The 18698-nt window shown below is 31.5% G+C and overlaps 1 protein-coding gene across 6 annotated transcripts in view; it reads right to left on the reverse strand.

Annotated features, from left to right (window-relative positions):
* Window positions 1-18698, reverse strand: part of ZRANB3 (zinc finger RANBP2-type containing 3) — a 279275-nt gene that overhangs the window by 243046 nt on the left and 17531 nt on the right. For all 6 annotated transcript variants that reach the window (XM_039874536.1, XM_039874537.1, XM_039874538.1 and 3 more), the window contains exon 2: window positions 17967-18134. In XM_039874536.1, coding sequence (XP_039730470.1) covers window positions 17967-18134 — 168 coding nt within the window. The remainder of the gene's footprint in view (window positions 1-17966; window positions 18135-18698) is intronic.

An 18698-nucleotide genomic window follows, 5' to 3' on the forward strand; every position in this document is an offset into this window, starting at 1 on the left:
TATAAATGAACTTCTTCGAGCTTTAGTTTCTTAATGAGTAAAAGAAAGCTAGTAATAAGCATATACCTTATAGGGTTATAACCTCATATACATAAAGCTTCAAGCACATAATATATGCTTTTTAAAATTAAATTCGCATACCTACTCATTTGTATGCCTTAAGAAAGCATACCATTCACTACCACTAGTACAGTAATAATTTTTTATTGCAGTAAAATATACATAACATAAAATATACCATGTTAATCATTTTTAAGTGTACGATTTCAGTGGCATTAAGTACTTTCACATTGTTGTATAACCATCACCACTATCCATCTTCTGAACTTTCTCATCATCCCAAACTGAAACTCTGTACCCATTAAACAATAACACCGCATAACCTGCCTCTTCTCCCCAATTACTATTCTACTTGCTTGTCTCTGTAAATTTGACTATTCTACTTACCTAATATAAGTGGAATCATAAAATTTTTGTTCTCCAGTCACATATTTTAAAGTGTCAAATAATCTACTAACATTATACTTAATAACAGAAAATCATCTTTAATAAAAAACTAAAATAAATAAAGGCATGCATATCAACAGTACAAAAATGTTTATATATGTTCAAAATATTTAGGCTGGGAAAAGGACATTTATTTACTAATCAATTTTCCAGTTAACTAAGAAATTATTACCAGTACCTACATAATATTCTTTATAAATACTAAGTAGCAGTATACATATAAAAAGACCCAGGGAATGTACAATAACTGTGTCTCAAAATAGTTGGTAATATTCTAAAACAGGGGAAAAGTGAAAGACAGCAAAAAAGTAATATGGAAGTATCACATTAAATTTCTAAATGTTTTTATAATAGCGTATCAGGCTATATCACTAGGTAAGCCAACAGCATTACTTTGGTATCTACAAATAGATAATGGTGCCTTGGTATTTGTCTTAATAGAATCAAGGTCAATGGCAAAGATTTCTGGCACTGGCTACAACACTATGACAGACATTCTTGTTGGCCCCCAGGTGGCAGTGTGGTAGAGAGCTGAAGACCACTTTCTCAACTCTAAAGCTCTCAATACAAAAAAAAAAAAAAAAAAAAAATCTTATGAAGAAAACTTACCTTTGCCTTATAGACTAATGTAATTATAGAAATTAATCTATAACACTAAAATCAAGAGAATTAGTTTCATTCTTGTTTGAGTAAAGAATATATATATATATATATTCATACTCATTGGATTCTGCCACATGTTTGACTCAACCCAACTCTATCCTTGAATTTCATCTTACAAAAGAATGGATATTGAATATTTTCAAAAATCTGTATGGTTTGGTTTTTACAGTTCAATTACCATGATAAGCTCAAGGTTAAATATTTTAGTATCAGAAGTTATTTGTTCTAAGGTAGAAATCTTTTTAAAAGGGAGGGGGCAGTATACATACTAGTGAGGTATCATACACCTAGAACTGAGAGGCAACTCAAAAGGGTGTGACTCTAGTCCCACCACACACCACCCACACACTCCATTCATACACTGGGACTTACAGCAGAATATTAGCCATCTGCTTCTCCCTTCATAAGCAGATAGGAACTGTGGCATTTTGTTGTTGTTAATAAACTATTTGTTTATTATGGCAACACTGATACTAATAAACATAAGATATTCACCCTAACTTTAAAGAATTAGAAATTAAAATAACAGATGAATTCTCACTGATCAAATCAGCAATGACAAAATATATTGGTGATTTATTGCTAGGAGAAAAAGAAATTATGATACATTAGTGGTAGAAATATAAATTGGTATAAAACAGTGGCATTTTTCTTCTGTAGATCAAAGGACTGTTTCACTTTGCACTTCATTTGTTGGTTTCCTCCCTTTCTAAAGATTGAATCCACTCTCCCAGTGGCCAGTTTTAACTGCTGACAGAAACGGTAACTACTGATCAATGTAACAGTCTTCTCATTTTTGTCACTATTCCCCAAAGTCTAGTTTCTCAGTAAAAAAGACTTGTTATTGATAAAAATCTGCTCTTCCTCCATATACAATAGTCTAATCGGGTCTAACTTTTGCGTCTATATTTACACATGAAGTGTTTAGTGTTTGGGTCTCAATTACTTTTTCTTCACTTCTAAAGAGTACATTCTTCCTGCCCTCCATCTAATTCTCTGTCTGTAACCACTCTGAAAGTCTGAGGTTTCCAGAGATAATTCATCTACTCATAAATATTTAAAAAACTAATTCACAATAATTAAATCTAACACTTTATGAGTGTCTTTTTTGAACGAGGCATCATGGTATAATCACCAATTTCACAATTTTAAGAATACGCCAACGATCATAATGGTAGAATGGGTAAAACGGTCAGACCATAAGGCCAGCTACAACCAAAACGCATGCTCCTTTTGCTCCACATCAATGTTATTAATAAGTGCATAGGTCCCATAGGCACTACACAGATACTTTCTAGAAAGGCCAGGCATTGAAGTATTACCTCATTCCATTAGGTTATTTTGAAGATTCATAAAAATATACAAAGTGCTAGTAGATATTTAAATTCATCACAGAATGTTCCCTTATATTAAAAATAAATTGCAGCTCAATCAAGAAAAATTCTAAAAGTTAGTAAGCAAATTTGCAAATAAAAATATTAAAATATTCCTATAAATTGGGTGATCTATAAATGAAAGAGCCAACCAAATGCAATGTGTGGACCTTGTTTAGATCCAATTCGAAATCACCAGCAGTGAAAAGACGCTTTAAGTGGGATAATTTTAATATGGGCCAAATAGTAGATATAATAAGGAATTAATTGCCTTTTAATTTGTTAGCTGTGATAATGATACTGTGATTATTAAAGAAAAGTCCTTATTAGAGATTAAAATCGAAGTGTTTATGAGTAAAATATAATTTATTGAATTTACTTTAGAATACACCAGGGAAAGAAAAGTTATGTAGGTAGGAGGCACAGAACAGAACATGTCAATAACTGGCAAAATGTTGGTAATACTAAAGCTAGGCGATAGCTACACGGAGATACCTTATATTATTCTATTTTGTAATACATTTGAAAATTTCCATAATAAAGATGTTTGGATAAAATAAAAGTCAGTACTGTACTTTGTAAACTTTCTTTCTAGTAAAACTTTGGGTCACCATGTTGCAAAGTTGAAAGATAACTTGAAAATCCAACAAATATTTAGCTCTTGATATTTCTAATGACATAAATTTCTTTTACTGTTTTAAACTCTGTTAGTAGTGATTTTAAGTAGTGATTTTAAGTTCAGTGATATTTTCCATTTTACTTGCTGTGAAGTATGTCTGTGTGTGTACACACATAAACACATATATATACACACATATATGTGTGCATATATTCAGAGAGAGGCAGAGAGAGAAGTAGGGATGGATGGATGGATATGGATGTGTAACATGAAAATCACACTAAATGGAACTTCAGAGGCAAAAGGTGATTAGGGGGAAAAATGTCATTTTCTATATGAATTCTTTAGAAGTTTCCCAAAGTCCAAGTAGCTGCACTGATTATTCCCCATTTGCTCCCTCAAGCAGGTAGATTACTTCCTGGCATGTGTCTTCACACAGTTTGATCAACGGAGGTACCAGCCTGAGATTATGGAATGGGAGATTACAGAGCAGGATAAGGAAGGTCTGGTACTGGCTGGGTCCCTCTGGAACCACAGATGCTGCCTTTGGCCCCTCCTCCGTAGCCCCAGTCCCTATTGAGCTCTTGTAACACTATTTTTCTCCCCTTGTCCTCTTAGTGGTCATGGCTGTCTACTATTTATTGCTGGTTTCTTGGTGGCTCAAACTAATTATTGGCTTAGTTAAATTAATCTTCTCCATGCGTCCTAATAGTCTCTCATTAAAATCTCTTCAATTGAACCATCTGAGTAAAATTCTAATTTATGCCAGAATTGACTAATGAAGTAGTATAAGAAAACAATGTTAACAAGTTCAGGTATATACATATATAAAACTCTATATATGTGTGTGTAAAAAGTATTTATAATATATACACATACACATATATTACATATATACATATATTTTATTAAGAAGTTAAGAATTATTAACAAATATTAAGAATCCACCTAAGATTATAAAGAAGTTAAAAGTAAAAGAATGGGAATAGATATAGCTGGAAATTACTAACAGAAATTTCCAGCTATATCTATTCCCATTCCCAATAGGCTGGTGCAGTTATAGTAATATTAAGACAGACTTTAGGTCAGAAAACATTATGAGGGAACATAATGAAAAGAGGAAAAACTCTCTAGAAAAATATAGCAATTATGAACTTGTTTTTAATTGATAACACTACCTCAAACTATGTAAAGCAAAATCAACAGAATTATAGAGAAAAGTTAAACTGACAAACGTAGAAGAGCATTTTAACAAACATCTCTATAATTGGTGGATTAAGAGAACAAAAATTGGAAAGGATATAGAATAACAAAATTAATAAATTCACTATAATGGAAATAAATGAAACACATGTCCAACAATTAGAAGATACATATTCTGTTAAAGCACTTGTGGAACACTTAAAAAAAACTTGCTAGACCATAAAGCAATAACTTATCTGTTTTTGTCTCAAGAGATTAATTTGTATTTCCTAGAATTTTATGTAAATGGAATCATACTCTTTTGGGGGAGGGGCTGGTGTCCTTCACTCAGTATAATTATTTTGAGAATCAGCATATTGATGCATGTCAACAGTTCATTCTATTTTATTGACCAGTAGTATGCCATAATTTGTTTATCCACTCAACGGTTAATGGCCATTGGATTTTTCCAGTTTTTTGCCTATTATAAATCAAGTTGCTATGAACACTCACTACAGAAAAAAAAAAGAGTTTGCATTCTTTTTTGATGAAGCAGTGAAAAATAACTACTTCATCAGTGGTCTACGCTTAAAAAAATATATATACACACATATACATATGTATATATACATGTGTGTATGTAAATGTTTAAAAGCAAAGTACATTTAATAATTTTGGTGAACTTATTGAAGTAAAAAAAATACAGAAAACTGCACAAATCTTAAGTATATAGTTTGATGAATTTTTATAAAATGAATATACCCATATAACAGCACTAAGATCAAGAAACAGAATATTATCAACACCCCAGAAGCCTCCCTTGTGACCCTCTTCTTTTCACAATACTCCCCCAAGGAAGGGTGGATGCTACCTGAGTTCTATTAGTATGTTCTATGTATTTTACATAAATGCTTATAAATAAATTAGTATCATATTTTATATAAATGGATATAGCTTTTTGTTTGGCTTCTTTTACTCCAACGCTATGTTTTTAAGATTCATACAACCATTATATTATACAGCTGTAATTTGTTCATTCTCATTGTTATAAGTTCTCTATTATGTCAATTATTTCCCATACTGATGATGGACAATTGGGTTTTAGCTAGTGAATAGTGCTATATGAGCATTGTTTACTAAACATATATAGGTACCTATATATCTAAGGGTAGGATTACGAGATCTCAGAAACTGCATATGTTCAACAATAGTAGATATTGCCAAACAGTTTTCCAAAGTAGTTGTACTGATTTTCTTTTCTAATAGTAGTGTGAGATAGTTTCATGTTTCATATCTCTATTTTTTTTTTTAATTAGACCATTCTGATGGGTGTGTATGTGTAGTGGTATTGCAATTTTGTTCTCATATAGATCTCCAAAAATTAGTGTGTACATATATACATACATATAAATATACATATATACATATATATATCAATATACACATATACATATATACATATATATAAATTAGTACATATGTTGATTGGAGCACAATTAACTTTATTCCTCAAATCCATTGGATACTTTTAGATAAAAAGTCTGAGTAGGTTAATCTAAAATGAAAGCAGCAGATAAGTTCATCTATTAAAATATATACCTATATTTTCCAGCTTTGTTGAGATATAATTGACATATAAAGTTGTGTAAGTTTAAGGTGTACAATGTGCTGATTTGATATGTGTACATATTTTGAAATGATTACCACAATAAGGTTAGTTTACTCATATGTATCACCATGCATAGTTACTATTTTGTGTGTGTGGTAAGAACATTTAAGATCTACTCTCAGCAACTTTCAAGTACCCAGTGCAATATTGTTAATTATAATCACTGTTGCACATTCGATCCCAAGAACATATTTATCTTATAACTGAAAGATTGTATCCTCTGACCAACATCTTCCCAATTCCCCAAACCCCTAGCTACTACTAGTCTATTCTTTGTTTCATGAGTTCAGTGTTTTTAGAGTCCACATATAAGTGAGATCATACGCTATTTGTCTTTCCTTGCCTAACTTATGTCATTTAGCATAATGACATCAAGGTCCATCCATGGGCCACAAGCAGTAGAATTTTCTTCTTTTTTATGGCTGGAATACTGTGTGTGTGAAGGGGGCGGGGAGTGTGTCTCATATTTTCTTTATCTGTTCATCCATCAATGGATACTTAGGTGGTTTCCATGTCTTGGCTACCATGAATAATGATGAAATGAACATGGGGGTGCAGACATCTCTTAGAGATGGTGATATTACTTCCTTCAAATATGTACCCAGAATTAGGATTGCTCGATCACGTGGTAGTTCTAGTTTTTCTTTTCTGAGAAACCATAATGTTTTCCCTTATGGCACTACCAATACACACTCCCACCAAGAGTGGGTTCCCACCAGCATTTGTTATCTCTTGTCTTTTTGATAATAGCCTTTCTAATGGGTGTGAATTGGTATCTCATTGTGATTTTGATTTCCTTGATGATTAGTGATATTGAACACTTCTTTCTGAATCTGCTGGCTTTTGTATGTCTTCTTTGGACAAATGTCTATTCAGCTCCTTTGATCAATTTTTAATTGGATTACTTGTTTTTTGCTATTGAGTTATATGAAATCCTTATATAGTTTAGATATTAACCTCTTAATGGGTATATGGTTTATTAATATTTTCTCCAATTTGGTAGGTTGCATTTTTATTTTGTTTCCCTTGCTGTGCAAAAGCTGTTTACTTTAACGTAGTTCCATTTGTTTCTTTTTCCTTTTTTTTTTTTGCTTGTGCAAAATATACACCTATTGATTATGCACCAATAATACTTCCAACACAGCCAAGTCTCTCTCTAGACTCTTACATAGTCCTCATTGCTAAAGGAGGGGCAAAACACTGACATTATCCTATAATACAAATTAACACTATTTAAAATACCAAGATTTGGTTTCTCATTAATTAGATGACTTAGGCTGTATAAAATTGATGAGTAAATTTTTGTAACTTATATTTTCTAGATTTTTTATACCCATACTTCAAGGTTCATTCATACTTTCAGCTAATTATCCTTATCTTATTAAATTTAGAGAATAAGCCTGGTGTTTTATATCATAATACTAAAATAATTTAACAAAGAATCTTCTTGTAGCAAAACCACCAAGTGCTTCAATTTTTGTTCACTGATGCAAAAATTCAATTTACATTTAGCCAAACAAGTAAGGATTATAACACTACACAAGCAGTATCTAAATGGGTGATGTAACAGAAATTCGTCAATTTTAGAAGAATACAATGAAAGAAATTAGGTTGTCATCAAGTGATACTTTTAAAGAATACAAATCACAATATTATCTCATACTTTTTGCAAGACCCTTAAATACCACAAGTCTTCTCCTCTTCTGTGCAAACAGATAATTAAAACATAAATTTCCAGAGAAATGAAATACAGTTGTTTCAGAACACCATCTATACAAAAAGTATTAACTAATGATGAAGGTAGCAATGACAGTGTGCAATACTAAGCCTAATAATTCATGCAGGCATCTTTATCTCATTAGATGTAAAGAAATAAAGGGCATATAGCAAAACTTTTGTTCAACTGTACACTAAACATTTCATATATTAATAAGTTTGTCAATTATTTTTAACCATGTATATCCAGTTACACATTACCAGAATAAATACATGTACATAAATAATAATTTAACAAATACTTAAACACTATATCTAACACTGGGCTTAGTAGAGCACGGATTCAAAAATGTAACATGAAGTTTTTCATCATCTTCGAAAACTAGACAAAACAAGAAGATGGTTTACCAAAAATGTTAAGTATTAAAAATAACAACAATAATAACCGAAGTATAACTAGAAAGAACACTTTGGCTACACATCTCAGGGAAACAAAACAAAACAAAACAGTAAGACACAGTTCCAAAGTGGGGGGCACACTTGCATTGCAAAGTCAAAAATCCCTTCATTAACAAGAGGATAAGTAGATTGGTAGCCAGAGGATTGCAGAGTCCAGTCTGGCTGCAAGGAGAAACAGAGGAGGCAAGGCTCAATGACAAACCCCAAATAGAAGAAACAGAGGGAGGTCAGGGCAGAAGTGAGAGACCCTATACCATTAGCTACCCTGATATGTTGATTTCTCAGACTCAGGAAATATAAATAAATTACATACAAAAATAGTGTCACAAAGAGGATAGGTGTTGGTCTAGAACATTACTCTAACCCTCTATGAGATGATCTTTTGCCAATAGTAGGCTCAGGACAAAAATGTTCCTCGTTGAATGATGAGTAGTGATTTAAAAAAATCAATGCTACAAATAAAGGAAGCTATGGCAAGAAAGATGAAGAAATTAAATGTGAACTGACAAGTCAGAAAAGTAAAAGAATAATAGACACTAGTGAAATGAAGACCAAGTAGAAGAAGAGAGAAGAAGCACTGCTAAAAGCATAAGAAAAAAGTATACATAGGAGAAGATTGAAAGGAAATTTTCAAGGATAGTAAAAACAGACCAAAAGAGTTTTAGAAAGATAGAAAATACAAATAACACAGATGAAGTGTCAAGATGAATCGACAAGTCTACTTGGTATTTTCAGAGAAAATCAAAATAAAGGAACTGAAAAACTGTTCTCTATGTAATTTAAGAAAAGTTTCCAGAAATAAAAGAATAACATAAACTACAGATTAAAATAATATAGCACATTCAGGAAAGAGACATATAAGCATCAACGCCAAGCCGTGTTTTACTAATGTATTGCCAAAATGGATAAGGAGACAAAAAAGACCAAAAAAAAAAAAAAAAAAATGAATCCCCTCTATGGAGAGAAAAATGAGGCAGCCATCACACTTGTCTACAGCAAACACTGGAGCAATGTCTACAACATGGAGCAGAAAAGAAAGTAAGACTGAGGAATTTCTTATACAGCCTATTTGTCATTTAGTATAAACTCAGTGAAAAGACATTTAAAATGCAAAAAAACTAGAAAACTGACCTCCCATTAGCCTGCCTAAAAAAACTTTAAGATAATTTCAACCGAAGAACGTTGCACAGAAACAAAATTAACTGGAGGGAAGCAATGAAATGACATAGCTATTTAAATAATCTGCATACAAAAAAGAATGTAACAGGTACAGACAACACAGAAATTACATATCTCACAAGAGTAAAGGGGCAAAAAAGGCAAAGATCATTTAAAGTTGGTAAAAAATATATATATTTACATATATTTTTATAGAAACAAATTATAAGTATTTTTAAAGATACAAAGGTGACCATCAAGAAAAATAATTTAAACAATTAATATGATGTGCTGTGAAAGGACAGAAAGAGCAATATACCAAATGTCACTGCAGATAATTGGGAATCAGAAAACAATGCCTAATAAAATAGAGAACCAAATAGATCATAAAAAGCCATAAATTTTAAAGATTATCAATGGATTCAAACTCCAAACTTTTCAAATTACTAAAAGTGCATACTAAACACAAAGAACACTTGGATTGCACAGTCATATATTTAGTGGATCATCTAGTGGATATATAGTAACAATCTTAGGAACAGAAATCATACAAATACCGATGACAGACTTAAGACCAATGTAACTCTAATGTCAATGAATGAAAGTAAGATTAATATTACTTAAAAGAAAAGACAAACTGAATCACAAAGGGAAATCTAACTCTGGAACTTCAAAACTCATCTAAAGAAAGTGTCTTAAAAGTGTGAAAACAGAAAAATGGTCAAAGGCGTGCTGGGAAAATATGATCAGAAAGAAACAGTTGTTGGGATAGCAACTACACAAGAATAAATTCAGAGTACAGAAAGAAAGAATTAAGTAATTTATAATAATATTTTATAATGATAAAGAGCATAATCCCCAATGAATGAAAATTTAACAGTATGATTTCTGCGCCCAGTACTATGGTGGTTTAGGTTTTCCAAAACCCTTCCCTTTGCAAACACCTAGAAATGCTAAATGAGATAAAATACTATCTTCTAAAATGCAGAGCTGGTCTGAAGGAAAGTAGGAAAAATTAACAATGGCCAGAAACAAAAGAGAAAGTCAAACCCAGAGTGGTTAAGTGTGTTATAAAGCCACAGGACACAATGAAGGTGTCCATGGACACCATCAACAGAGAACCTTAAGACTTAACGGCCAAGCAATGGGAATAGGTCTTAAATCTACACAAAGTGGACAGAAGAAATGAGACTTCTAAACAAAACTTAAGCCTAAGAAAGGTACAAACTAAGTAAAAATGGAAAAGTGGTGACAATAGAAAAAAAGATATATGGCAAAAGAAAATGACTAGGAAATAATTTTACACGTATATGGTCGATTGCTTTTTTCACAAAGGCGCCAAGGTAATTTATGAAAAAGAACAGACTTTTCTACATATGGTGATGGAATAAATGGATATCAGTAAGAAGGAAAATTAAACCTAGAACTCTTATCTCCCTCTATATACAAAAATTAATTTGAGATGAATCTTATGTCAAAAAATAAAATTAAACTTATGTCAAAAAATAAAATAAAACCTATAAAGTTTCCAGTACAAAACATAGAAGACTATATTGGATAGGAAAACATTTCTTGATGACAACATAAAAAGTACTAACCATATAAGAAAAACTTGATCAATTAGATTTTATCAAAATTAAAAATTTCCATTCATCAAAGGATACCATAAAGAAAATTAAAAGACAAGCTACCGACTGGGAGAAAAATATTCATAATCCATATATCTTGCAATGATCTTATATGCAGAATATAAAAAGAACTCAAATCAATAACAAAAAACAATTAAAACATGAGCACAATGTTAATATATATTACATATAATGTACACATATATATCGTATATGTATTATATATAAGCACAGGGAAAGATGCCAACATCATTAGTCATTAGGGAAATACAAATTAAAATACAATGAGCTACCACTTGAAGATCCATTCATTCTGAATGGCTAAAATGAAAAAGCTGACAATCTCAAATGTTGACAAAGACATGGAGGATCTAGAACTCTCATATTGTATGTTGCTGATGGGATGGAAAACAGTTGGGCAGTTTTCTTACAAAGTTATATAGACACCTATCCTAAAAGCTAGCAAGAGAATTAAAAACATGTTCACAAAAGACTTGTCCAAGAATGTTAATACCATCTTTGTTCATAAAAGCTCTGAACTGGAATTACCCCAAATGTCCATCAGTAAGTAAATGAACAAAATAGCTGTCTTATGTTCAGAGATCAAAACAACATATATCTCAAACACATGTTGAGCAAGAGAAGTCAGACACATACAAACTGCATGATTCTGTTTGTAACAAGTCCCAAAATAGACAAAAGTAAGATATGGTACAGTATAGGATAGCTCACTGAATATAATAGGAATCCATAAGTCCATCTAGGGATGGATGGATGAATGGACAGAGGTCGGGGAGACTGATTATTGGGGCAGAATGCCATTAATATATCATCATTTTACAACTGTCATGGCAAAAATTATTTTAAACAAGAATCATCTATGGATGCTAAATCCAAGTGGGAAAATCAGATAAGGAAAAGCATATTTGCATGGTCTCAACCTCTCATGTTAGTTATTTGTTAAATAGGTAACAATTATGCAAGGAAAAAATAGTAACTGTATGGGAGAGAAACCACAACACTTTGATCAGCAATCAAAATTGATATTAATAGTAAGGGGCTGACAGATACAGCATGCCTTTAAAAGCAACATCCTAAGGACAGAACCTTGATCTCACTTATGTTCTAATCCAGAAGGGACTGCAAAATCTAAATCCTATCATGATAAAACATTAAAATAATTGAGATACTTTCTGGCCTATATTCTTAAAAAAAAATGCCAGTGTCATGAAAGGCTAATGATTTGTCCCACATTAAAGGAAAGAGATATCACTAAATGCAATAAACAATCCTGGACTAGATCTTGTACTTAAAAAAAAATGCTAAAAGGGATGTTATTGGTACAATTGACGACATCTTTGTAGATTAAAGTATTGTATAGAAATTAAATTTCCTGAATCTGATAACTGTACTATGGCTATGTTATATAATTAGTTTGTTCTTAAAAACTACATACTATACTGAAATATTGTAGCTTAAAGGAGCATGACATATACAATCTGTTTTCAAATGGCTTAGAAAAAAATAAATACTAATATGAGTGTGTATGCATGTTTGTGTGTGTGTGGAGAAAAAGAATGAGGAAATAATAAAGGAAAAGTGAAAAAATGTTAAAAATTAGTGGATCTAGGTAAAAGAAATATTAAAGTTATTTCTATACTTTTTATTATAATTTTTTTATAAGTTGAAATTATTTCAAAGTAAATAGTTAAAAAAACAAAAAGAGCATTAAGTAACTATAAAAAAAAACATTCTGGTGATAGAAGTCAGATCAGTGGTTGCCTAATTCAGGGGGATGGGGTTGATTATATGGTGATGTAATACCTTCCATCACCTTAAATAGGTGATGAGACGTTGACTGAGATGTTTAAAAACACAGGGATATATACATACATCAGAATCCATTGAACTGCACACCTGAAACCTGTGCATTTTATAAAATTTAATTATACCTAAAAAAACCTTTTAAGTCAATAAGGAAACTTAAAGTTTAGCATGAGGTAAGATTTAATAATTAAAATTCATAATCATAAGCCCACCTGAAAATGAATTTAAAGTTTTGAATTTAAACTGCCTATATGACGTGGGAAACCCTAAACTAAGAATTTAATTTTGCGAACCCTCCCTAAAAGAATTTACCCACTCTTTAGGTCTCTTCAAGAGTCCCAGAGATTAAGATTATTTAATTATTAAAACAAAATTTTTTAAAAAATACTTTGGGAAATTGAACCATCATCATCATCAACAAGAAGCAAAATTAGTTTCCAAAGGACTTCGGATATGTAAAATAAGTATGTCGTAAATATTTACAGAAATAAGAGATGGAATTATAACGTGGCAAGAAACAAGATACCATCAACATAACCAAGCAGGCAGGAACTGGATATTCCAGGATTTAAAAATACACCCTATGATATCAAGAACAGAAAATAAAATGTTCCTATTCTCCAATTACAAGAAAGGAAAGGACTGACTGTTCTTTAACCTTAGTCAGCTAATCCCTAAACTATACTCTGAAATTCAACAAATCCTTAAACATTCTAGCTTTTTAAAGTCTCCAGAGTTGACCAAAGTCTGATACAATACCAACTTCTCTTTGTTTAAAGATTCTGTGTCTAAGAAGCACAGTTCTCCCTTATTTAGCAAGTAATAAATTCAGCATTTTTGTTTCAAACATATTGAATGGGTTTTGGTTTGAGGTTATATTGAGTGGTGGTCTCTTTCTTAAGAGAATTCAACAGATTAATTTAACAGCAAAAGGTAGGATTGGTAAATAAGAATAAGAGTAAACAAAAAATATCTAACCGAAGTACAGAAATTTTAAAAATTAAGCAAATATGGAAAAGAATATGAGATAATGGGATACCAAGAAAAGGTCTAACATAGTTATAACTGGAGACCAAGGAAGAGAAAGATAATACTAGAAGATACAGCAACTAATAATTTTTCAGAACTAATGAAATACATCAATCCGTAGATTAAGACCTATAAATGCAAATAAAACTATACCTAGGCACATCATAATAAAACTTTTGCATAGCCGAACAAAGAGAAAAATCTTAAAAACAGCCAGGGGAGGGGGTGGATGGTGGGTGGAGGGAAGACAAATTATAATAGCATCAAAAATATTAAATACCTAGGAATAAATTTAATGATATATATAAAAACTATAAAACCTTACTGAAAACAAATAAGGGGAAGAACAACTGAGATGAAAATAAATAAAAAGCAATTACATAAATGGAAGAATAATTCATATTCATGGATTAAAATACTCTATATTACAAAAATGTTGTTTCTTCCCAAACTGATATATAGATGCAAAATAGTGTCATTCACAATCCCAGCAACTTTATTGTGAAAATTGATAAATGAGTTCTATAATTTACAGGCAATGCAGAGAGCCAACAATAGCAAAACAATTTTTGAAAAGGAACAAAGCTGGAAGATTATGCTACCTTATGCCAAAATATCTATTATAAAGTTATAGTAATTAAGAAGTAATTAACACAAATGTTGGCAATCAGAAAATAGAACAAATTATCTACATCTGTACTGTCCTATATGGCAGGCACTAGACACATGTGGCTATTTAAATTTAAATTTTAACTAACTAAAATTAGTTAAAATTAAAAATTCAGTCCTTAGTTGCACTGGCCACTTTCAAGAACTCAGTAGCCACACATGGCTAATAATAACTAAACTAAACAGTATATATACAAACATTTCCATCATGGTAAAAGTTCCACTAGAGAGCACTTATCTAAAAGGATACATACAAGATTATCTGATTTATAACAAAGTCAACAGTTTAATGCAGTTGGGAAAAGTTGGTCTTTTCAATAAATTTGTGATGGATCAGTGAGTCACCCATATACAAAACTAAATAAATAAATAATCAATAAACCCTGACTTCTACCTAACATATAAAAAAAAAAAAAATCAATTCCAAATGGACCGTAGATCTAAGTGTAAAAAATAAAACGTTTTTAGAAGAAAACAGAAAAGCAAAGATTTCTAATATAGAATGCAAAAAATGCCAGCCATAAAAGACAATACTGACAGAGTTTTCAAATGACATTAAAATTGAGAACTTCTACTTATTAAATGACATCATTATAAAAGAGAAAAGGCAAGCCATAGCCTGAGAAAAATTATTTGCAACACATCTCCTGACAAAAGACTCTATTCCAAAATAAATCTGACAAAAGGCTCCTTCAAAACAATAAGAAAAAGGCAGACAGACAACCCAGTAGAAAAATGGATGAGACATGAAAAGGCATTTAACAAAAGAGGATATCCAAATGACTAATAAGCATATGAAAAGGTGTTAAACTTCATTTATCTTCAGAAAAATAAAAGTAAAAACCTCAATGAATATCACTATATATGTCTACCAGAATATCTAAGGAAATTAAGTATGGACAATATGAAGTTATTTGTAAGAATATGGTATACTGCAACTTTTATACACTGTTGATACAAGTATAAATTGGTACAACCACTTAAAAAAATGTTTGGCCAAGTTAAGGGTTGAACTGATAGCCCCCAAAATGCATAGTTGAAGTGCTAACACTCAGTGCCTCAGAATGTGACCTAATTTGGAAACAGAATCATTGCAGATGAAATTAGTTAAAATTAAGTCATCGGGGTGGGCACTAGTCCAATATAACTGATGTCTTTTTAAAAAGGGAAAATTTTGACACAAATAGAGATAAAATTATGTGAAAAGTCACTGGAAGCGACAGCCATCCAGAAGTCAAAGAGAGAGACTTGGAACAACAGATCCTTCCCTCACAGTCCTGAGAAGGAAGCAACCCTGTCGACATCTTGATTTGGGACTTCTAGATTCTAAAACTGAGACAATAAGTTTCTGTTGTTTAAGATACCCAGTTGTTGTGGTACTTCATTAAGACAGTCCTGGCAAACTAATACAGGCAGTAGCTACTTAGTAGAATATATGCATATTTTATGACCCCAACAATTTCTCTTCTTGGTATAAGCATGACAGAAATGTATACATATATTTACCAAAAGACTTTTATAAGAATGTTCATAGCACTGTTTTTGCAAGAGCCCCAAACTAGAAACAACCCCAATGCTCGTCAACAATAGAATCAATAAATAAATTATGGTATATTTACACAATGGGATTTTATATCACAATGAGAACGAACCAACTATAGCCATATACAACAATATAGAAGGATCTCACAATGATGTTGTTGAGTGAAAGAAGTCAAACACAAAAGAGTATACATGGATGATAACATGTAAAAGTAATCTGTGGTGTTAGGATAGTGGTGTTAGAACAGAGTAGTGATTGGGAGGGGGCAAGAGGAAGGTTTCTGGGATACTGGTAGTGTAATTCTACTTCTTAATCTCAGTGATGGCTATATTGTAAAATTTCTTCAAATTGGGCCCTTAAGATCTGCACACTTTTTTTCATATATGTTATATACCATTAAAAACAGTTTTTAAAAAACTGAATAGGTGAATTAAACAGCAGATCAGAACTATAAGGGAGATATTTAAAACAGTCATTAATGTAGCACAAACACAGAAAATATAAGAGACATTAATGGAAGCATAGGATAGAGTGAAAACATCAAATATGTCTAACTGGAATTGCAGAAGAAGATAATAAAGAGAATTGTTAAGAATCATTATTTGAAGAAGAGCTAAGAATTTTCCAAAATCAACATGACAGAAATCTCAGATTAAAAATGCACAATAATCCCAAGCACGATAAATTAAAAATATATACACATATTGTGTGTGTGTGTGTGTTTATGTGTGTGTGTGTGTGGTAGTGTGTGTGTGTCTGTGTACTGGATAGATTATAGTGAAACTGCAGAACTCCAAGAACAAATAGAAAATCTTAAAATCAGACAGATAAGAGACAATGATCTATAAAGGAATGATAATTAGACTGATTCCTTTGTGGGATATTTTGCATTTTTGGGGGGCGAGAGAGGAATTTTCAAACTCACAGAAAACCCCAAAAGAATAATACAAAGAAGACGCTTATACCACTACCAGATTCACTGTGTTAACATTTTGGCTGACGCACTCAAAGTTTCTCTAAACATACACCTGTACTTTTCCTTGGGGAAAATGTAGAAAGTAGGCTGTAGATAGCAGGATTCTTCATCCCAGAATTCTTTATCACGTATTCCCCAGGAACAAGAACATTCTTCTATTAAACTATAACACCTTTACCTCATCTAAGATAATCAACACTGAGTCAATAACATCATTCTAATAGAGTCGAGATGAAATTTTCCTAGTTATCCCAAAAATATCCTCTAAAGTTTATCTTTGTACTTATCCAAGAACTAATCAAAATTTATGCATTATTTCAGGTGTTCTAGCTCTTAGTTCTCTCTCAATTTGGAAGATTCTCACTACTTCCCTTGGTTTTTCGTGACACTGAATCATTTGAAGAGTTCAGGTCAGTTGTCCTGAAAAAATGTCCCACATTTTGATCTGGTTTGACTGTTTCTTCATGATTATTCAGTCAAGTATTTCCAGGAAGAACACCACTAAGGAATGTTGCATCCATCTCATATACCACATTATGCCTGTAGCTGTCCCACTACTGGCAATAACAACATTAACCAGTCTGTAATTTTTCTCTTTGTAATTAATAAGTAACCTGTAGAGTAAAATTTTGAGACTTGAGAACACACTTTTTAATGGCAACTCTGGAAGCCAGAAGACAGTAGACTACAACTTTCAAAGTGCTAAGGAAAAAACTGCTACTAAAGTAGAGCTGTATTGCCAATGAAAATATCATTCATTAATAAAGGCAAAATGAGGTATATCTTGAAATTATTTCATGATCCAGTAAAAAAAAAAATTAATGGGAAGACACACATATGTGCATACGTGCGCGCGCACACACACAAATGATTTTGCACAGAGCTTTGTTTTTTATATACTTGCCAGGGATTTAACACTTTTAGCATGTCTTGAAAAAACTACTTTACCTGCCATTCCTTCTGAGGGCAAAAGTGATGCCATCTTTCTGGAAAGGAAGCAGCTTTTCTCTTAGTTTGTCAGGCAGAAAATCCAGCTGTTTATAAGGTTCACTTGTCAAACAAGACATCTGAGGTATAAGAGATCTTTTTATGTTATCAACTCTGGACATGATCATCCTAAAAAGAAAGAGATCACAAAAGGGGAAAGATGGGGTTAAATTACTAAGTGTATCAGAGAATTAAATATAAATAATAACATTAAAGTACTTATCAGTAGCCTTGATAAACTACCTACATAGATATACACTGGTTAAATCATGTTCCCAGAATAAGCTATTAAGAAAATTTAAACACTGATTCTAAAAGCAATTACTTAATGCACTCCCTAAAAACTCAGCATCCTCTATTTCATTTGTATTTCTAATTGAGCCATACTATAGCCATACTCCTATTTAATAAATGTGTTACTGAGAAGTTATAAATCAACTACATTACAAACTGAATAATTTTTAAATGATTTTGCCACAGAAAAATGAATCCTTTTTATAATTAATCCTTTTACAGATATATATATTTTTATATCATACAACCAGGTTTTCTAATAATGGGGTAAAACTGCATTTTAAAAATTCTAAACTACAAAGACATCAACTCTAAATTTATAATAATTAAATTAACTCAATATTATTAAACAAGATTTATTTTTAAATATTAAAATGAATTTTCAAATCAATTGCATCT

This window comes from Pteropus medius, unplaced genomic scaffold (genome assembly GCF_902729225.1).
Source record: "Pteropus medius unplaced genomic scaffold, Ma_sr-lr_union100, whole genome shotgun sequence".
NCBI lineage: Eukaryota > Metazoa > Chordata > Mammalia > Chiroptera > Pteropodidae > Pteropus > Pteropus medius.